General features: G+C 43.4%; 1 protein-coding gene across 1 annotated transcript in view; it reads right to left on the reverse strand.

The window, feature by feature from the left end:
• Nucleotides 1–22691, reverse strand: part of FNDC1 (fibronectin type III domain containing 1) — a 60632-nt gene that overhangs the window by 26431 nt on the left and 11510 nt on the right. The window contains exons 2-9 of the mRNA XM_057364439.1: nt 12148–12357; nt 11667–11765; nt 9696–9810; nt 8599–8786; nt 7831–7938; nt 5427–5615; nt 2299–4644; nt 396–517 (exon numbers count right to left, since the gene is read on the reverse strand). Coding sequence (XP_057220422.1) covers nt 396–517; nt 2299–4644; nt 5427–5615; nt 7831–7938; nt 8599–8786; nt 9696–9810; nt 11667–11765; nt 12148–12349 — 3369 coding nt within the window. The 5' untranslated portion in view covers nt 12350–12357. The remainder of the gene's footprint in view (nt 1–395; nt 518–2298; nt 4645–5426; nt 5616–7830; nt 7939–8598; nt 8787–9695; nt 9811–11666; nt 11766–12147; nt 12358–22691) is intronic.

Consider the following 22691-nt stretch of genomic DNA (forward strand, 5'->3'; position numbering starts at 1 on the left):
TAAGTCTGGAAAAGCACTGCTGAGCACATCTCTCACAGCAGCTATCCCAGGCAGTCTCCACTCAAACTGAASAGACAAGAGCCTGATGTGTCAAGACTCCCTGAGTAACTGGGGAGCACAAACCTCACTGACTTGGATGAAAAAATATTTTGCTAAATTTTATAGGAGTAATGTTACAGTTTAAAATTCAACCCATCAGGCTGTACATCTACAATGTTAAAATTACAAAACCTAGAATTTGTCATCAGATTTCAGCAGAATAGTGGAAATGGAACCACTAAGCATAGCTTCACTTTACAGCAGCATTGACTGAGGACACTGCTTGCCTGTCTTTTCCTAATGAAAATACAATAAAAGGCCAAAACATCTTGAATTTKTAGAGAAGGTCACCCTACCCACTTTGTTCCTTGAGGGCCATTGATTACTTTCTGTCCRCTTGGTTTTCCATTATTACCAGGGGTTACTTTTCCATTTCCATTTCCATTTTTTGTTGTAAGGTTCGGTCTGCCATTRTAACCTGAAACAGGGAAGAAAACACACTGTTCTGAAGAAAGCTGTGAAACCTGCAAGCCATATTTTAAACTACAAGTAAATGAATTTTCTGGCTGATCTGAATATAAATGAGAGAAGAAAGAGCTCTCACCACCCTCCACAAACCAGGCACTATATTTCTTCTTGGAGCAACTGTTGTGACACCACCAGGTTTCCCCAGCTGACACAAGAATCTGAAACGTTTTTTACTGAAGAGGTTAAACACTCATGGTGTGTTTCTATCATGTTTATTTGGTCTCTTTATTTCGTCTTTTTTTTTCCTTTTTTTCAAGAATGTAGGGCAACATTTCTTGATGGCACTACAGACATTAAAATGTTTGTGACYTTGTAAGCATTTCAGAAGTAGGATGAGGGAAGAAACTATTATTAAACACAAAAACTTGTTCAATCCTATCCTTATACAAAGTTGTCATGACAAACTGAAAGGAGAGGGAATTGGAATTATCTCTACGCCTATCTTTTTAACCTGGAAAAAGAATCTCCTTCTCTAGCTGAAAAACCACTGCTAAACAGAAGAACACTCAGGTCAGAAGTGGAGAAGCAGTAGCACTGAATTGCAGACCCCCCAGCTCCAAAAGGACAGCAATTTTCACATCTTATCTCAGAGACTTGCCTCCAGAAGAATATAATGGGGAAAAAAATATAGACTGGAAAAAAAATTAAGTTAATGCTTGTTGACTATAACTTCACAATAGCATTGCTAGTAGTAAGCTTATATAACCTCCAAACAGAAATCTGGGGTTCTAGTCATGCCATACATCTCATCCTCCAAGGTATTATTCAAAGTAAATATTTCCATCTTGAAGTTCTTTAAGCTGCTGAACCTCTACACAACATTGAGTCTGACTAAAGCAAATCAAGTGTGACAGCCCAGCTGCACAGCCCTCACTGTGTAACAGTGAGGCTGCAACGAGCAAAACGTTACTACCTACAAATAACACAGAAGGTATTTACTAAAACACTCACATTATTAAATATTATTTTGGATGTCCATGCATTGGAGAGAGAAAAAGTATTCCTACCTAGCATAGTCACTGAGACTGTCAGRGATTTTCCATAGGTGACATGAGGAATCAGTACCTTGATGTGGAATAGACCTCCTATTCCACTAGCCAGGGTCAGCAGATATTCTATCAGAAAGCAAGTCTCTAACTTTTGGGTAAATCACAGCCCTTAAGGTATTAGATGGCCTGCCTGGCTGTGATGGGCACAGTCCTCAACAGGTATGGGCAATCCTGAGCTCTCACTTAGTAAAAAGGAGGAAAGTGGCTTAAAAATGCATTAAAGAAAACACGGAATGCCAGGGCATGATAAGGAAACACCTCACTGCTTAGGTGTGGACAAGCCAGTACTGCAGAACCTACAAAGGCCTTTTAGCAATCCACAATGAAGAGCTGTACACCTSAGAGGCTGTCACATTCTGAGTGAAAATGTGCTTTCAATGAGCRTTCAGTGAAGTCATTGCTCAACAAGCAACACAGCCCTTTTCCAATTTAGCACCTAACTGTGTCATCTTTGGATCACAGGATCCTGCGCAGATCAGACAACAGGACAGAAGGTTTGGGGCACCACATTACCCCAAATAGGCAATGTCCTCAAGAACTGGGCTTCTCAGGAACCACCAAAATAAAAAGCAAYACATTATACTAAATAACTGAACCTGCATTCTGCTAGAGGACTTTTCATGTCACTGCTGATCTTCGGAAAAACACAATTAGTGAGATTAGTACAACAAAGGCAGGATACCTGGTCTATGAGGAGATCTAACAAATTGTCGCTGAGAAGGGCTCCCCAGCCTGGAGTTCAGTAGTCGCTGACGAGGAGACAAAGTGGAAGAAACTGCTGGAGAAACGGTGTGTGTGGTGGTAGATGCAGAACGTGGCCAGACAAAGCTTGGTTTAGACGGGGTACGCTTGTTAGAGGACTGAGTAATCCGTGATGCTGTGGCAGAGCTTCTTGGTGATTCAGAAGACACTTTTAATATTGCAGGTTTTTCCATCTCTTCCTCTTCAGAACTTACTTTGTGAGGTAGAAGAGTGTCCATGGATTTTCTTCTATTGCTAGTAGTGTCTTCATATACATTTTTGTTACCTCTRGAAACAGAAGGGGACCATTTTGCTGCCAAAGATGTGGGTTTCTCTTCCATTTCTTTCTGATCATATTCACTGTAATAATCATCCTCTTCATTAGAAACTGACTGACGAGATTTAGATGAGGAGGAGGAAGGAACTTTTTGAGGAAGTTCAGTGTTAGACATTTTTGAGGGCAACARGCCGTATTTTTTCTCTGTTTGGGACGCTGTTCTTGCAGCAACTCCTGAGCGAGCAGGTARTGAAGGACGAGCTTGTCTCGAAGTGGATGACAACCTTTGATTATACTGGCTGTCTTTTGCTGTATCACTGGCAGAAGTGGAGTCTGGCTGAGTGTGTTTTGGTTTGTAGGAAGGTACCTGAGAACCTGGCTGCTGTTGTTTTGATCGAGATGAACTTGAACTTCCCTGAGAGAAAGATGCCGGTAATCCCCTAGAAGAGGACACCTCTTTAAGAAACACAGAGCGCCTGCTTGCAYTGTCACTTCCCTCTGCTCCATCCTCATCATCATCTTCCCGCAATTCTTCATTGCTTTGGGATGAGGTATGAGATGGAAGGCGCCGGCCCCTTGAATGCAGTATGGAAGGACTGGTTTGCATCCTCTGTGCAGGCTCTGAGTGGGAGGTCTTCTCAACTGGAAGATGAGGAGAGGGTGTCTTTCTAGGCAAAGACTCGCTTGGTTTTGATCGAGCAAGCGTTTCTTTTACCTCTTGATTGCTCTGCTCTTCAGGTTTGTATTTGGAAAGAGCAGACTGTAAAAGAGAAYGCTTGTCTGGGGCAGCTGTTTGACTTTGTTGTTCTTCTGAATCAGAGTGGGGTGATTTTTCACCATCTGTCTCTCTGGGGTGAGAATCAGAATCGACCTGAGGATTTCYTCTCTTGGAATAGATTGCTGAAGAAGACTGCCTGGAAGAGGGCAAAGAAGGAAGTGAGGGGTTTTCATCTTGMGAGTCCTCCCTATAATTCTTATCARYRTCCTTTCCCTTGGATTTGGCATTGGTGGAGGAGCGAGAGTGAGGCGAAACAGAAGACCTCGATGAGGCTGACACCGCAGCTAATTTTGAATCCTTCCATGTGCGAGAACTGGAGCCCGAGGGTATCCTTGCTTGCTGTGACCTAGAACTGGGCTGTCCTGCTCTGTCCTCCGCTTCCTCACTGTCAAACTCGTTATGGCTATCAGGAGCTTGGGAATCTGCTGATTTGGAAGCAGGCTGATGAGAATGGCCTAGAGAGCCAGACCTGCTGCGATGGCCCGAGACACCCTCATGAGAGACAGCAGAGTGCCGGTTTGATGGCAAGGTMTGCCGACCAGGCTCTGAGCTTTTAGAAGGCACTTTCACCAGCACAGGGTCTGGCTTCCCCTCCACACTACTCGCAAGAGTGTTGCTTTTGGCAGCCAGAGGATGGGAAGAGGTCCTAGAAGGCACGTTATTGTTGCTCTGCCTCAATTGCTTTGTTTCATTATCTGTGTATCTGGGAACAGATGAGGCAGAAGAGGGTTGTGCTGATGATGCTGATGATGCTGATGGCTCACGTTTCTCAGTGCTCATCTGGTTTGACGCCTCAGATGTGTGGGTTCGAACAGAGGTCCTYCCTGAGGCAAGGACAGGGTGGACTGGCCGACTTGGGGGCAAGGGTTTAACATTCCTCCTCTGGTCCTGGGCTTTTGGTGGTGATGTTGTAGCTTCTTGGGAAGAATCGTGATCATCTGTCACCTCAGTGGACTGGAGGTCAGGTTCTAGCTCTTCTGTCTTTCTAGAAGGTAACCGAGATTTACTTGGGACCCCCCGAGTCAAGATTTTATTCTTRTATTCAGAAATAAGACTCTTTTTATCACTAACACCAGGTGAATGAGCAGACAACTGCTTAGAAGAAGGTGATGGCTGGGCTTTTGAAGAAACAGAACTTTGAGAAGGAGATGAGCCAGCATTCCCAGTCTTTTTAGCCTCTGAATTATCTTGAATACTTGTCTTTTGCTGAGGAACTGAATCCTCATGGGCGGCTAAGGGCAAAAAAAAAGTGTTTATTCATGACAACAGAAGATGAACAAAAACTGACCAAGAGAAAAAAMCACCCAGGTAGCAAGAACAAAACAGATTATGAGAATATGAGACAATAATTATTTCTGTATTAACCAGGCTGTGGAGCCCAGCCAAGTTAAATTTTGGGTTGTATGAAGGTATCTATGTGGAATTACTGTAGCTTGGGTAAAACTTAGACCAATTAAAATCAAGTATCTAAAATCAGGGACGGCAAYATCTTTTCAGAGGAACCAAATTTTCAGCAGAATTCAGTCATGCTGATGRCATGGTGCTGCATTATCCCATGTAAGGCTGTGGCCCACCTTTTTAGCTAACCCAGCAAATATTCTRTCCCTACAACAGTAACTTTTTGGCAATAAATAAACACAAGGAGTAGTATCTGAGTAAGACATTAAGTTGCTTTCAAGAGCGAGAGCTGTCAGGAATAGAGCAGCCAAAGACCCAGAGCATTGCATTGTTTGGCCTTTGGGTAAAAAGAGCACATAGCACTCATGCAGGAAATGGAGCATGGCAGCATCTATTTAACAGGCTAAAACATCCTTAGAGATTTCCTTTTATATACTGCAGAGTGACAAACATTTACTTGGACCAATAGTGATGGAAAGAGCAAGCAGAAATAATATTAAGGAAGTAAAATCCCACAGGTCAGAGTACAGAGGAATTAAAACAGTGGATATTAACACAACTGGGACCAAGGCAAGCGCGGGCGAACTATGCCATGGGTTCATGGCTTGGTGCTCACCTGCTGGGATGGCAACACTGAAGGCTTTTGACTGAGGACCCGGTCCCCTCCTGTTTGCTGCACGAATTTTGAAAATATAGCGCTCCCCAGCCTGCAGACCATCTATTATGGCTGATGTTGTAGCTCCAGAGTAGGTGATGGACTTTGCTCCAAATGGCTTGAGAGCCGGGGCGTATGAAAGAATGTATTCTGAAATGATTTGGCAGACGGTTGGAAGGAGGAAACTGAAAACAGTCCTGTTTCCAGCGGACAGACTGTATGGGTAGGATGAATTAGAACGTGCATTACTAAAATTAATACACTAGCAATGCACGCTGAGTCAACAGCTGGAGTATAAAGACATGAGAGAGACATAATACATACGTATGTAGGTAAGTTGAATATTTGTTCTTATTCAGAAGAGATACTTCTACCAGAAAATATCAGCACTGCAGGTTTGCCAAATGGTAGCAACRTTGTGTTGGTCTAACAAACTCAAAATCTGACACACTGTGCTTAACCAGAGCCAGGGCCAAAYATCACAGCAGAGAGAGCAAGGCAAGGCCTGGTTGCCACTTTGAAATTCAACCTGCTCTCACCTTTGAGTTTCGAATGACTGTGATACTGTGCTCTGTCTTAGCTTTCAGTACGAAGAGAAATTTCACCCCTATCGGAACAATTCTGGGCACGAAGAGGAATCTTCCCATTATAATCCCAAGGAGTGCAGGTGAGCTCTCAGACATGTGCTAGCTYTGTTTTCTTTTCAAATCCTCTATAAGAGGTACGGGTATCAGATGAATCCAGGGTTTTGATAATAAATTTCATGGGCTGCCAGCTTTCTCTCTCTACACAAAATCCCACAATACCTGAGGAGTGACAGTGTCACARTGGTAAAACTCTAGAACATAATGACATCTTCAAAAATAAGAAATGCATTTTTTTTTTCCTGAAAGTGAGCCCATATTCATTGTGTTAAGAAATAAGCCCTGCATAGTTCATCAAAATCAAGGAAAAAAAAAATCAATATTTTATATGCAAATACATTTAATGCTCCACTGAAAAATTAATCAATGTATTAGAAAGCATGGAAACCTTTYAATCTTTTTTCTTTTCCTTTTTTTTACAAAGGAGTTGCTTTCATCGCAGAGATACTTGTGTAGCTTCTGATAACTCTCAAATGGCTACTGGAGAACATTTTTTCCCATTATTTTAATAYGTGGTATAAATATATAAAAGGACAGGGTTGAAAAACAAAAGGATCAAAAGACAAAAATTCCTGATTACCACACGCTATCAAAATGACCATGAAATGCTAATACAGTGATTTTATTTAGCCAGTAAAAATATCTTGTCATTTATTTAGTTTGAAAATATGACCTCTCCTGTAACACTTCATACTCAAAAAACAATGATATATTAGACGTGTRTAAGCATTCAGCCCTTGGATATTAGGTATCTTTAAAATGATTGCCTTGGATGAATCATCTAATAACAATGCAGAGAAAACTGCACAGAGGGTTACAGACTGGTCAAAACTAGGAGCAGACTTGAAATATCAGATAATGTCCCTGCATGACCCCACTTACAGAAATAATGATTCCTGGACACAACTGCAGCTCCATTGAAGCAATTGGCAAGACTTCTACTGACTTTAAAAAAGAAAGGAATTCCACCACTGCCCTGAAGAACATCTAAAGTATGTCTTGAAGACACGGTGTACCTCCCTCCAGGCCAGTGGTTTTTCAAATCCTGAGATGCTGCAGGGCTGATAAGGGACCTCCAAAAACTTGTATAATTTGAGGACACAATCCTGTCAGCCACAGGAGAACAAGAGGCTAAAAAATCAGCCTCATTTTTGGAGAGAAAAGGGGGGAAAAATCTCAGAAAGAGTTTTTTCTTTTTCTTTAATTCTATGCAAAAACATAGCCAACTGGCAAATTATCTTTATGACTATGTACAATAACACTATACTACACAAGATTTATGCATGCTATCTGCTGAAATCAGATTTATGTTTGCTTCTTAAGCTGAAGATTTCCTTTCATGACAAATTGGAAATAAAACAACATAAAACCACCCACTTTCTTGGCAACTACCCAACTTTTTCTTCTTCACCTAATTCTTACACCTTCTTCTAGAAACTTCCTTCTTGAGCCCCATTTTGACCTKCTTATTAGTGGAAGAAGAGGTGAAATGTGCATGCATGATACCCCAGGAACCTCTGTGACATCCCAGGCAGACAGTGATGGTAGCTTTTCAGCGGAGCTGTGGAGACACTGGGCTGGAAACATGAAAATCCTGTTTGGGTTTAATCAAGTTAAAAAATCCTGGCACAGCAAAGATTTCAGCTYACTGCAGGGCAGCAGTCTGACTTTGAGAAGACCCAGCTCCCTGACGGAGTTAGAAACCAACAGTGAAGACTCACCTTTGACTTTTCCTTCGCTCTCTGGAAGAGCATCCCACGAGGCTGCTACAGAGGTTGGTTTCCCCTTTAGTGGCCAAACATCCAGATTTTCAGGTGCACTGGCAGGAGCTGGGAAATGGCCACACACAGAAGAAGCAACTAAGAATCAAAGCAGCACATACCTTTTGCTCCAACTTCTCATAGCAGAGATTCCTATACAGCCACTTCCAAGATAAATCTGAAGAGTGCACATGGCTCAGGTCCATGCTTGCCTCTGTCACATCTCTCAGACTTTTACAGTGAAATTTTATTCCATATTTTTAGGAACAGAAGGTCTGCACTAGACTGCTCTTGTGGCTTAGCTGGAACAACATGGTAATTTGGTTGTTATGGACCACTCTCTTGTACCAATGAGGCCTGACAATGTCTCCGTGGTAGAGGGAGATTGTAAATTTGCTGTCCACAGATGGAAGCCAGGTTTCTCTTCTCAGAGGAAGGGGCATGTCTTGCTGCAGGGGTCCAAGGTGCTGACCCGCCCCACAGAAATACCCAAGCCATCTCCCCCTGTTCTCAGCACCACAAGTGCAGCTTTGTGTGCTCTCCTGGTGTGCTTCATTACTGCAGGGATGCAGGCAGCAGCACTGATATCCTCATACCTCAACCCATATCCTCAACTCTCTGCTGCCCCAAGCAATTACCTGGCTCATTCTGGCTTTCCCTCAAACCAGCCCTGTTCCACAGCTCAAACGCTAAGATTTGTGTCACCCCAAGGAGCCTTTGAAAACACACCTGCCTCCGGGGTCCGCTGGTAAACAGACACGCTCCATTTGCCTTCCTTTTCTCCCTSCAAGATCTGGATGGCAAACTCATACATCGTGTCTGGCAGCAGGCTCTCCACCAGTGCCCGCCGGTTGGACACCTGCTTGTAATCCCACCTGGCCGATTCTCCCTTTTCCCGATAGCGAACATTATACTGCCTGGGATCAGAAACACAGAACAATTAAAGTTTGCACGTGGAAGCCTAGCATTAGGAGAACCAGAGAGGGACAGGGATTCTTTGCCCTCAGGTAGCCTGCTGGGGCTTAATGAGGAACCTACCAAAGTGCAAACACAAAGTGCCAACAACAACAAAACTCAGCATATTTTAAACATTTTTGCTTTCCTCTAAAGTACTGTGATTGCTTTCACCCCAAGGGATGTACTGCTCTTTCAAGTCTCTTGCTCAAAACACCCTCTTCCCTGGGGGAAAGCTGCAGGATTTTCTGAACTGAGCCAGGTGTCCTGGAGGGCTCCACACCACCCCATGGCCATGAGCTTCGCTGCACTGCTGGCARGCCCTTGATCCCAGAGCAGCACCAGCAGCTCAGCTCCTCATGTCTGCCAAGGTAACTGCTTCCAGAAGGAAACAGAACATCTAAAATTACTAGTTTTCCTGCTGTGACTCTCAGCACCAGTTTGCACAGCTCTTCAGTGTTCCCAGGCTGAGCAACACAATCCAGTGCTTTCAGACCTTTGGCAGTTTCCAGCCCCTTTCCTTGTTTGTTTTGGTCTCCAACTGCTGCAGCATGCTGTGACAAGCCAAGCTTCACTCACAGGAGCCCCGTCAGCTCAGCCTTAGCTACACGGGGCTTCTGGAGGGTCAGTGCATGCAGGACGAGATGATGGGTGTCTTTCCCACTGCAGTGGGATGCCTCCTTCACTCACAGTATGGTCATCTTGAAGCTGTAGTCTGTTTTGACAATCCAGCTCAACACCACACTTCTGTAGACTGTGCCCTGTCCTGACTCCTTCCTTCCCCAAGCACACTTGGGAATCTGCTGACCATGGTGATACACCCTGGCAGCAATTCCCCTTCAGTACCCCTTTAAAAAAGCAGGGCCAGCTACCTGTTCACTGAAACCTTCCGCTTTTCGTACAGTGGGTCTGTCCAAGTAACAAGCACAGACTGAGAGGACATAACTCGAACGGTTACGTCTTGTGCCACCTCCACTTCTTCCTCCTCTGAAATGGCAAAACAAAACAATCACAATCAATATCAGCACTGGATTGTTCAGTATCAATAACAACATTGGAGTTCTCATAAAATACAGCAAATGTCTTCAACTGACACTGTAACATTCACACAGCACAGCTGAATTAGAAATACAGTGGGAGTGGAAAACCAAGTACACTGATTACTGGTGGAATTCCATGGAATGATAATTTCTTTTGTTAGCTATGTGCCTGCAAGACCAGAGTACCAATACATTCCACAGTCCTTCAATATTCTATTGGTCCCCAAACTGTTGCCCACAGCAAAATTTKTATTGACAAATAATAATTAACAAATTGGCAAATGCATTGCTAGAGGTACCTGGAGAACAGAAATTTTGTTTTACAGAAAAWTTGGTTTCATTTTGAAGGGCAATAAAACCCTCTTCAATAATTTTTTCACGAGAGAGAATTTCCTGCATATTTTATGGTTTTCAGTGCTTCAAACATGTTGTTTTAATTCAGCTTTAAATTTTTTATGGTATACAAGGAATAAAACAGAATTTTAAAAAATGTTAAAGCAGGCTCTTTGGACATATCAGAATACCTTTTGCAAATAATTTACAGAATTTTTTAATTAAGTGAAACTAATTTGGTATTTTGAGGGTTTTAATTTTGATGAGGTTCCCTTTTCTATCTGTCCAACGGAGTTGTTTTAGTCTAGTCTATCCACCACCAGCCAATGAAAGATTTATTACTTTTCCTTACTAGAGCAATAGCAACTATTTCCAAGTCTCCCAAAGGCACAGAATGTACAAGGCACGACCTTCCAGCCAAGTTTTATRGAAAACTAACATTGGAAAAAATATCGATGTCTCAGGAAAGGAAAGGAGCCAGCAAACTCCAGAGGATGTTCTCATTATCTAGGGATTTTACTCATGTATGACTGAAATTCAGGGAGATTTCCCTTCTCTTCAGCAAATGGCACATTAGCCCAAAACCCAGCACTGCCTGTACAGATGGCAGGCAGCAGGGAGGCACATTTCCCCTCTTCAMATCAGGTTTATAATGCAGAGGGTTCTCAGAGAGTTCCAGGTTTTCCAAGCCAAACAGCTACTATATAAAAAGGGCCAAGAGGGCCCACCTACTACTCACAAGTGTCTTAGAGGGCTTATTTATATAAAGTTTTGCAATGGGAGCACCTGAAGAAAGAAAGTGAGCATGAGAAACGGATGGGTATCACTGCCCCAAAAAAGGCGTGAGATGGGATTTCAGTACAGTTCAACCACAGTTCTCAGTTCTGACATAGGTATTTACCACCATCAAAATGTGCTTAACACTTCACTGTTCCCATGCCATTCACATCACAGTGTGAGGGGGTGAAAAAGCACACTGTCATGGAGATGACTCAAAATCTCATTCATCCTTTTTAAGCATGACAGCAGYATGCAATGCCTTCTTTCCAAAAGAAAGTGAAAACTTTTGCTGACCAAGTTGACACTTCGGGCAACCAACCCTTCAGAAAAGGAGYTCTAGATCTAAGATGAAAGAAAGCACATAATTTTGAGGGTCCTGGCTTTGATTTAATCAAGTCTTCTCATGCAGTTACTGCAATGCATAACATTTGTCAATAGATAGAGARGGGGAGATGAAAGAAAAAAACAATAAATAAAACCTCAGGAACTCAACCAACCATGTTACAGAGTTGCATTATTTTATTAATCCTGTTTGAATTAGAGAATTTGAGATATCCATCAAGCTATTTAACACACAGAGAAAAATCTAGTAGCTCCAGCACCAAAAGACTTCCAGCGTAAAAATCACAAAGCCCTCTCTTTGCATCCAGTTGTCTTCACTCATTGAGAGTACATATAAACAAAACATACCTATGACTTTTCTTTTAGTTAAAGATGACCTATAGACAGGTTGACTCCGTCCTTGTGAGCTCCTTGATGGCAGTGAAACCACATGAACTGACTCTGAAGCTGTGCAAGCAGGGAAAAAAGAGAAGCTTTCCTGTAACTKTTTTGGTGAAAGAAGTAAGGGATTTCAGACTGGTCCCACCACCCTGCAAGGAGAATCTGAGCTATGGCTCTTCTCTCCACCCTTTCCCTCCACTATTAACATGACAAACTTGCATATGGTGTCTCTTTAACATAGCATCAAGTTCTCCTACAATTTCTACTCTATTCTCTAATAATACCCTACCTGTGCTGAGACAGAGAATACAATTATAATAACTACTTTCATTTATAAGAATACAGATTTTGGATAGCTAGGACATGTGACTTTTGCTCACCTTGCAGCCACAGGGAATTACAAAAGCGTGCTAGCTAAGCTGGGTGCTATCAGGKAAATCTGACTCACCCAGTTTTCTTGCTTCCTGGTTTTGTCGCTCCTGTGGCATCGGAGCATAGCTCATCCTTCGGCTGCTCTCTCCATACCCACGGGGGWAGCCTTGGGATCTGCTGCGTGGGCCTCTGAAGCCTGCCCCATAAGGTGGCTTCCACCGAAAAGGCAACTTGCCATCTGGAGACTGGGCACGCATTCTCAGAGGTCTGCTTGGCATGTCTTTCTCTTCAAAAAACAAGCAAACACAAACACAAACCCCATGACAGTTACTGTGAAGCACATGACACATACAGCAGTCCACATATGTCTGTTGTAAGCACATCCATTTACATCAAAATAAAGGACATAACTTTATAGCTGTTTATTTTTTTTTTTCTGTAAAATAAAATTGCTCTTGCAACAAGCTTTCCAAGCGAGATGTTCAATACCAAAGTGTCTTTTCCCAGGCCCTTCAGATAGACTGGATAGCAAGACCCTGAAAGTGAAAAAATATYGTAATACAAGGACTCCTGCCAGAAACTGGAGATGTCTTGTAGCTTTCCTGTTTAAATCTTTTCCTTTTCCTTTTTTTTTAATCCTCTTTCCCTCATTCAGGCACATCAGTACATTATTTTTTTGGTGTATGCTAAAGTTCAATGTAAAATGAAGCACAGAATAGTTTTACTACTAAAAGCAAATTCTTTTCAACCCATCTCTAATGGTTCTGCTCCCCAAAAGACATATCTAAAAGGTCTGTTCTGCACATGCCTCAACTCCTGACTTCCCAAATTCCCATTATATGGTCGCTTGAACATCCAGCACTGTAAAAGGGACCTCGTAAAAGTTGGGGGCTTGTTTACATTTGCTGAAAAACTGGCAACATTCTTTTAAGAAGTGACACTGATGCAAGGATTCCTCAAGCAACCAATTTATTTCCATGAACAGTATCTCCAGTTGCTGTGCAGGCTGCAAGCAAAACTGACAGCAGGAAGAAAGGGGCTGGTAGCACCAGCCAGCAGTGAGATCTCATACTTGTAGAGACTTTCCCCTCTTTTACATTTCATACACTGGCTGTGCCAACCACTGCAATCACAGCCRTGCAAAGAGAACAAGAGACTGGGGCAGACAACTGTCAGATGCCTGGACAGACAACAGAAGAAATGCACCAAAGTACCCTTTTGTCAGAGAAATACTGAAGTCCTCTCTCCAGCACCAGTTCAGGAGCTCATATTTATTCATTACAGCAGTTAAACATGTCATTTTAAGGGGTGATATCTGCATGTCCATATATAAGCCAGAAATAGGTATCTTTCCAATATTTCTACTTGGTGAAACCTCCGATAATTAAACTGCTCATTGCTCTTGATCTGCTGTCAATGCTGTGTCTTCTTAGAAACTCCCAACACACTTCTTTTCTATTAAATTACCATTTGGAAGGAATCATAGCAACTCTCAAAGCTGTTTGTAGAGCTTCTCTTGAAATCTCTGCAAGAAACACAAGGCTGATGAGGTGCATAATATTTGCACAGAACTGCACAGTTCCAGGGAACTCTGCTTTTCTACTGTAATATTGGGCAGCAGCTCAGCACGCTAAACCTTGCCTTTTTATTTTGCCTACAGAGACATGGATCATCAGTTTAAACACATGGACTTCAACAGCTTCTGGCTGCTCCTGACCACCCCGCAAAACAAAACAGCTATAAAAGCAGATTAATCAGCCAATTGAGCTGATTTCACAGACACTTTTTGTTGCCACAGCAGTACATAATATCTGGATCACAGCAGTGGAAGTAGTCCCAAGTGTTTAACAAACAATAAATGCTTTTTGCTATATAATAAATATAGCTGTTTTAGTGAAGGTCCCTGACCACTTTCCCAGGAATATTYTCAGTCCCATACTCTATTAAAAAMCCCACCTKTTCCCAAGCRGTTTATTTTTTTKGYTCTCCTGAGCAGTTGCTCAACAGGGATTTCAGAAGCCTGTGAGTCACTAATCATATAGGCACACAGCCTTCATTCACAGTAACATCACGGAGAACTGAAAGAGGGCAAAATCCAAGTTGGAGCAGGCACCTCCACATCGCTTCTCAATCTCCTACTCAAAGATGAACCAGCTCCAACATGGCATGAGGCCAGACTTGGCTTTCCCTAGCTCAGTCCTCAAACCTCCCAGGATGAAGATGTCACAGCTTTCCTGTGGACCTTCTCCAGTGCTGCACCAGCTGTCTGTGGYGAAGGCTTTTATCCTACAGTCAAGTAATCTTTTAGGTTGGAAAATCTTTTTAGGTTAGTTCAACCYGTAACCCAGCACTGCCAAATCTACCACCAAMCCATGYRCCTACTTGYCACRTCCACMTGTCTTTCAAATGCCTCCAGGAATGGTTAACTCAAYCATTTCCCTAGGCAGCCTGTACCAGAGCTGGACAGCCCTTTCAGTGAAAAAAAAWTCCCTAGTATCCAATCTAAACCTCCCCTTGGACATTCCTCTTGTTCTGCCTCTTGCCACTTGAGAGAAGAGACTGACTCCCACCACAGTACAATCTCCTTTCATACAGTTGTGGAGACTAACAAGGTCTCCCCTGAACCTCCCCTTCTCCAGGCTAAACAACCCCAGTTCCCACAGTGCTCTTTATAAGACTTGTGCTCCAGACCCTTCACCAGCCTTTTGCTGTTCTCTCGACTCCCTCCAGCTCCTCAATGTCTTTCTTGTGGTGGAGGGACAAGAATTGGACACAGAACTTGAGGTGTGGCCTCACCAGTCCAAATACAGGGGAACAATCCCTTCCCTGGTCCTGCTGGACACACAGTTGCTCATTTTCCTAATGTCCAGCCCAAATCTCCCAAGCAKCTACTTGCATTACAGTGCTACATGTGCCCTGCTCCCAGCAAGAAGTGGCTTTCTTGCAGCCTCCCACCAAGAAGCAGCTGGCTGCTGAGGGACATTGCCCTGTCCTCCTGTTCGTCAAACCGGGGCAGCCCCACTCCCTCAGCCTCTCACTGGAGCCCATGTGCCACTGGTAGCCACCCCATCCCCAGATCTCAACATTTCTGCCGAGCAGCAGCTTTCATCTGTAATTAAAAGAGAGGGCTGTAAGGGATGAAGGATACAAAAGGAACCAGCCCAGCCAGAGCACCATAGGGCAAGTATTCAATCTAAAACAAATGTGGTTTTAGGCAAAGAGAATTTTGTTGACCCTAAGGCTGAATGCAAGGGTGATGAACTGAGATTTTAAAACCAGGGCTTTCCAAGGCTTCCATTAGTTTCCTCATGGTAGCACCACACTGTATTACTGACTGTTCCCATTTCACTAGTTAGTTCCAGTTYCTATTTATCATTCCTCATCACAGTTTGACCTTCAGGAGTCTGAAGGCACCCAGGATGAAGTTATCAGAAACGGTTAAAATGGCTTTGCTGAAAACTGCTGATCCATCAAAAACTGTGTTTTTGTGTAAAGTCTGTGCCAGGCTTTACAAGAAAAGGATTTATAATTAAAAATGAAGAGCAGCAGCAGGAGCTTACCACATCCCAGGGGCCATCAGTCTGGTCTGGGATAAGTCTCAACCACGCAGAGCAAGAAGATGAAACTGGGCTCACACCTCTTCATACAAGTACCTACCAGATTGCTGTCCCACCACATTTAGCCATACCAAAGGGTGAGTGCTTCCCAGTCAGAGGACATTTCACACTCCCCAAGCCCCCAACAGGACAGAGGGTCATTGTGTTCTGCAGTCACAGCCCTTGCACCTCAGTCCTGGTCTCCTACTCTCATCTTGGCTTTGGGAAAAAATCTGGATTTCCACAAGYAGGATATCCCTGGAACTGTAGAGACTGAACAACAAGAAAACTCATTGTGTCCTAAAGACCAGAGTTTTGTCCTCCTGGCCAGGCTCATTCATGTTCAAAATAATTCTCCAAAACCACCATCACCAACAAGAAAAACTGCACCAAATAAATAAAACTGTCCTAAACAAGCTACACTCACCAGAGAAGGGAGGGGAGGAGGAAGAAATAAATCCTGTGCATCATTTAAGCAGCACTTTCTTGTGGGGATACTGAACACCCCARGAACAATAGTCTCAAACAGCCTTAAAAATATTAGCTACCACGTGTTCAATTGAACATAAGGTTGAGTCTTCCTCAGCCGCCCATTATTTCCCCCTAAATATCTTTAAGTACTTTTTCTGTTTTGTCCCAAAACTGATTGAACAGTTTTCTGGACCTCCACTCTGGTGAAACTAAAGCAACTGGTAATCATCTTTGGAACTCATCTAAAGAGCTACCTGCAATTATGTTAAAATAAAATGCTTTTCTATATTCTAGAAAATGAGAAAGAGTCACACCCTTGTACTCTCTTCAGTGTACAAATCCAACATTATTTAGGAATTAGCAGTSTATCGTGTCTTGGCCCCAAAAATTCAGGGCTGATTAAAGCCTTGGTAATGACTTTTCACAGATGAAACGCCCATTAACATTGCCAAAATTTCTGTGTGTCAGTACTGTAGGAAAGTTTTTTACAAAATAAGCAAGCCCAAAGCACGAGGTCTAAGCTGAGGGTAAAAYATCCTCTGAACAACCACACAAGGAGGCAGCTTGCACTTGCCAAATCATACAGATTCTTCAGAGGGTCTCATCAATTATCTAGCAAAGGAAAACACAAAACAGCTCCAGAAGAGAAGGGAAGTACTGACCCCTAGCAATCAATCTATAACTGCAGGGAAAAACATACCAAGCAACTCATACCATACCAAGCAACTCAAACCTATTCAGACACAAGCAAAAAAAGTAGTTGAAATTTGAGGTCACAAAAAAATCAAACACTTCAATTTCCCACCACTAGTCTTCTTTTTGCCTTCCATAGTCAACAAAAATGTTGTTACACTTTGCTTATATGTGCCATAACTTCAGGACTGGAAAACTGGACCTATAAAATGTGTTCTGCTGCAGAGATGACACATACTTGGCACAGTCAGCAGACAACGTCCATATAGTTTATAAACAACTATTAATCTCTCTTTTCACTTCAGACAGATATCAGGGAGACTGAGCACAGTGACCCAGCCATGGGCAAAGTATCAGCTTGGAGGCAGAAATTGTAGCTGCTGAGAGACAACAAAATCATCAGAAAAGGCCAAAAATGGTAGCTGGTAAATGAAATCCTGCAATGGGCAACTTGAYCAAAAATCACAGTCTGCACTGCAGCACCAAACTGGCGGGATTTTGGGGGTTTTCTTAGGGGCAAGGTGGTATTTTGGGTTTTATTATTCTTTTTTAATTAAGTTCTAAGCATCAAATGAGACTTACCAATTCTGAACCCTGTACTTGAGACTACTGCTGCTTTACCAGACAAAATAGTATGAAAGATTAAAGAAAATGTGCTGAGCTGCTCAGTTCATTCATTCTCCTCAAAGAGTAGATCCCTGTCCCAGGAAGTCCTTAACTGTCCCTAACCTCAATCAGTTGTCCTCTGAGGTAAGAACCTGGCACCACTGACAGTCTGAAATCCAATTTCAGAGCTGATCAGTTTACGAACACCCCGCAGCTTTCCTCTCAAAACTCACCACCAGGACTAGAAAAGTACATCAGCCAGATGTGATTCCTGGACCTCTGAACTATTTCTTTGGGAAACAACACACTGTATACTATGCATTCCCACAAGAATCCAAGCCCTACCACCATGAAGATACCAGCTGTACTTACAGCAAAAAATGCTAGTTAATTAATGAATAGGAAAAAAAGAGACACTGCCTTTTGATTCTTCAGCTGGCAACTGTAAATTTAATTCAGTTTGTGAGGTAAGACATTCACACTCATAAAACCTATTGTATTGGCTACTCCTAAATGTAACTGCCTAAGTGGTGACACTGAGTTCAGAACACTCATGGCAAACAATCCTAAGGCAACTCTGCAGTTACCCTTTTTTGGCAGCTTGTGAAACCAAGACAKGATTCTGCCCCGGGGTGCAGAAAGACTGAGGAATACCAGTCCCACAGGAAGCACCAGGGAAGCCAGGGAGTAAAGCCCCATGCTCGTGTGGCAGTGTTCATGTGCCGGCTGTATCATGGCCAGACTTTCACCAGGAAAAGGTCTATTGTTTTCAAAAATACTTTGCAACATCATCACTTCTTTCTTCTTCATGCCCCCAACAGGTGCTGTTCTCCACATGGTGCTCATGGTGCTCTGCCATCTTCCAGTAGGTAAATCACTTTGTACCTTGGTTTTAAGGGTTAGGACAATTCTGATATACCATTTTATTTTTTCACCTGATTTGAAACAGATGATGAAACAGAGTGTATTTGAAAAGGTGAAAGCAGAGCTTTACTAGCAAAGCCAAGAATTGAAAGCTCTGTAATCCTTTCAGCAACTTACAGCTTTCAACCTTTGTTGATTATTTACRAACAGGAAAAGAAAAATGTCATTTTATCATAACTGAAAAGCACAGGATAAAGAAAGTATCTCACATTTCTCATCCAACAATACACATAGGGGTGGCTGCTCTCCACCTCCTCTCCACATACTCTGACTGTTACCTACAGCTATMTCCAAGCCACATCAGCAAAACAGTAAAGAAGAAAAAGGACAGACACAATACCACAGGAAGATAGTTGTTTTCCACCCAAAAATTCATGCCCCATGTCACTTTGGCGAAGTGTTACTGGATTTTTTTTTTTTTAAGTTGATGGTTTGATCCAATCTCAGTTGAGAAAATGTGAGCAATTCCGACTTCAATGAGGGCTGGATTGGGGCCATCCCAAGAAGAGTTCACTCCRCAAAGATATTTCCTGCAGAGGGTGAGCCAGCTCAAACAGTGCTGATGTGGCCCTCCGAACTGCGATTTGCTGACTGCTCTAAATGCACTCYGGGCTCAGTGATTTCCTTCAGACCTGTCGTGGCACAGAGCAGAATATGAGCTCTAGTGGGGATCTTCGGAGCACTGCAGCAGTTAACACGTATGAAAGCCAAAGTAAATGACCAGAGAAAGCAGGACTGAAATGGGAGAACAAATCCACCCTCAGGCTYACTGGGTTGGTAGGTCCCCTAGCATTTAAAAATGCAATTAACCTTTCTCTCTGTGGGCTGAYCAACTCTTGCAATGCCACTAATTTATACACTCAGCATCAGATCTCCTCCTGGAAATAAGCTAATCAGTTAAAGCAGTAGAGGCAAGCGACATAAAAATCCTTTGTTTCTTGCAGAAAAAATAAAAAATAGTTTAGCACATTTCCACACACTTCTGCCTGGCAGAGAAAACAGGGACTGGAACGCTTTAGTTCCTGCAAAGCACAATGGAATCTGTGCCATAATTCACTGGGCTCCAGTCAGGAGTTTTGGGCGGAGGACCAGTATCTAGTGGTAATGTCTGATTTAAGGAAAACGATTCATTATACATCTGTAGAGGAGTTACCTGGCATCCGGGGGACATTCTTTAAATTGACAGCGTCAACAGAAGTTTCCAGTGCTCCCTTTGAAGAGCCCTATGAACGCTAAGCACAGTGGACCAGGGTGTTTTTCGAATTCAGGAATGTAATTCTACACGATTAACACGTGTATTACGACTTAGGAAAAACCAACWGTGAGTTATTGAAGGCTTCACGTTCTCCCACTGACATCAATGCACAGGCTTCCTTCTGCATCACTGACCTTTGAAGGGAACCCACTGAGGCTGGGCTATGTCCMTCTCACACCCACTGAATTTGGATGCCTCACATCTGGGCTTCTCCAGTGATCAAACCGCTGTGGTGGCAAAGACCCGCAGGAACTCCACAAAGGCTGTCAGAGCACCCTGCAGCCATGGCYCTGCTCTGCAAGTGCCCATCCAGGCTGCTGTACAACACCTGCCTGCTCACTGAGTTGGAGGAAAGGTGGCACTGGAGTGACAACAGCTTTGGGGACTCCTTGCAGAGACAGAGCAGGAGAAACAAGGTGGCAAAGGTATGGGATTGCCCTCACCACTGCTGACTTCACCCACAGGCTGAGCTGGGGGACCTCCTTCCATTAATTTATTGGGCTACACTTGTCTGTCTGTACTCCCTGAAGATGGCACCCTTGGTGTCTTGCCCTAATCATCCTGCTGCTCATTGACATCTCTAGTGCATTTACACAGCCAAAACCTTTAAAATGCAAGAAATCCTCAGTGACCATGTTGCTTCTCAGACAGGTATGAGCATTACAAAGAACTCCAGCATCAAAACAAAAGAAGTGCACAGTCACTGCCACCACGTGTGAGGTGTGGACAACAGGTACAAGGCTGTGCACAGTCCTTGGCAGAACATCCTTCTCATCAGTCACCCTGAGCACAGAGATGCCTTCTAACCCTGCTGCGTTGTACATGTGACTGGTTGGCTTGAACAGGCATCAGAGGCGATGGAAAACTTTCATTTGTATCAGTGCAACCATCCATAGAATATCCCTGGGCAAGGGCTTGTCCCTCAAGACTTCCAGACAAAACCAGCAATGCACCACACAGAGAAACACAGGGATGGATTWAGGCGCACCTGTGGCTCCCTCTAAAATGACAATACAAAGACGTGGATAGTGTCTCACAACAGCCAGCATGGCAAGGGGGTAAAATCACAACACTCAGCAAGGGAGAACTGAGATTCAGTAAGCTCTGCTACGATGCATGCACTAACCAAGCAACAAAAATTTACGGAAACAATTCCTCCAACTGGGCCCAGAACTGCAACAGCAAAAGCCATCCCTCCTGAGCCATACGGCTCCCAGAACACCACTCTAATGATCTTCAAAGTGGCATTTTCCACCTTTCCCTTTCCAACTTCTTCCCAAGAGATGCTTGCTATGGACAGCTACACCTCATAATCATCCCCTTTGCTTTGTTCTAGTTGTGTCCCTACAGCCCACATTTTACACTTACAATCATCACTTGGAGACTGACATTTGTCTCATGAGCACTTAGAAGTATCCCTGACCACACGCATTTGAGTTCTGTGATTCAAGACTTCATTCACAACTCTTTGGTGCCCTCCCAGCGGAAACCTTGGTGGCACAGTTTGTCTCAAACTTATTTTGAAACTTACTCCTGCTCTGGAGGGAAAAGGACCAAGTCATTGCTCCTTTATGTCCAATGAAAGGACAAAACCCCCTGACAGTCCAGAAGAATTGAGCAGGTGGTTTTCAAGCTCTCCTGGCTGCACAGCTCTGCCCCTGGGGCTCCTTGTTGCCACCCACACTAATGTGCTTGGCCTGGGCTCCAAAACACATGGTTTACATCAGGCCACTGTTTCAGTTCCTGGAGAAATACAGCCYACTGCTCAACTCAGCAGCCACTTCTGGGAGAGTAAAACATGAAACCCATTCCAGCAGCAGGTCTCCTGAAAGCTTCCAAACATAAGGCAGTGAGGTGGATGTGGATGGATATAGCATAGACTATAAAATCAGGCATGGTACATAGGGCTGTGACCCTTCTAAAATAAAATCCTCAATCACTAAGAGAAAAGGGAGMAGCATTTATGAAGAATGTACGTTGTACATCATAAAAACTTTAATTTTTCCCAATTCCCTAATAAGCAAAAAACAGAAGAAGCTGAACATTTGGCAGACCCATTTGGGAAGTGTTTTTAAAACCAGCTACTCCAAAACCAGCACTGGAAGGTGGCTTTTAAATCTGCCACTCAAACTATCCCTTTGTCTAGATAAATTTCCTCCACCTGGAAGTCTGATACTAATTCACATTCATATCACTCTATTTTTCTTTGAGATTCTCATCACACACCTTTCAAGGTTCTCATATTATTAGCTTGCTTACATTTGATCTTTTTTATCTGGTGAAAATAACTTTGTTTCTAGTGGTTGCTCTCTTTTACATGGCTTAACTGTATCAGCCAGAGATACTGCCAAAATGACAATGTAAGGATTTTTCTTCCTATGCRGGACAGAGCCATAATTCTGACTCCAGCTGCTCCTTGAGAGTGCAGAAAACACTCAGAGGATTAGGTGGTATCATCAGCAGAATTAGGCTTAGAGCCTTTAAGTTTTTGATAACAAATGTAGAGCTTTCATAAGTTTTAAGTGAAATTGATCCTTCTCCACCAACAGCTGATGCCCACACAGGTATGGCTAGATGGGAAGGATGACAGGATTACAAGTCCCCAAATGYCCTTCTCTCCAGCACTGACACCAGCATGGAGCTTGCATGATGCTGCTCTGCCCAGACAGGACACGGGTCCTGGATGTGTGAGTTACTGCACTGCAGCTTACCCAYATTTATTCTCGCTCCCATGCAGGCTTGCAGAAGAGACAGCTTMTTTCCCTCTAGATGGACCTCAAAGGATGTCCAAAGGCAAGGTAGTAAAAAAAGAGAGAACATTGTTTCTAGGCTGTCAGGCATCCCCTCACCACTGGTCCCTGCCCATGTGCCTGCAGCCTGAGGTAGCTTTGAAGTGGGTTGGCAGGGGACACAAGTCAGAGCCAGAGCATGCACTGCTGTGAGCCAACCTGTCCTGCTCCCCACAGGCATGGCCATACATCTCCAGTAAGGAAAACACACCTATTAAAATTGCACTGCTCATTAGGAGGCTAACTAAACCGTGGCAGCATCCTTGTGCTGTGCACCTGGATCATT

The sequence above is a fragment of the Malurus melanocephalus genome, unplaced genomic scaffold (assembly GCF_030028575.1).
Source record: "Malurus melanocephalus ecotype Western Australia unplaced genomic scaffold, MMel_1.1 scaffold_38, whole genome shotgun sequence".
Taxonomy (NCBI): Eukaryota; Metazoa; Chordata; class Aves; order Passeriformes; family Maluridae; genus Malurus; species Malurus melanocephalus.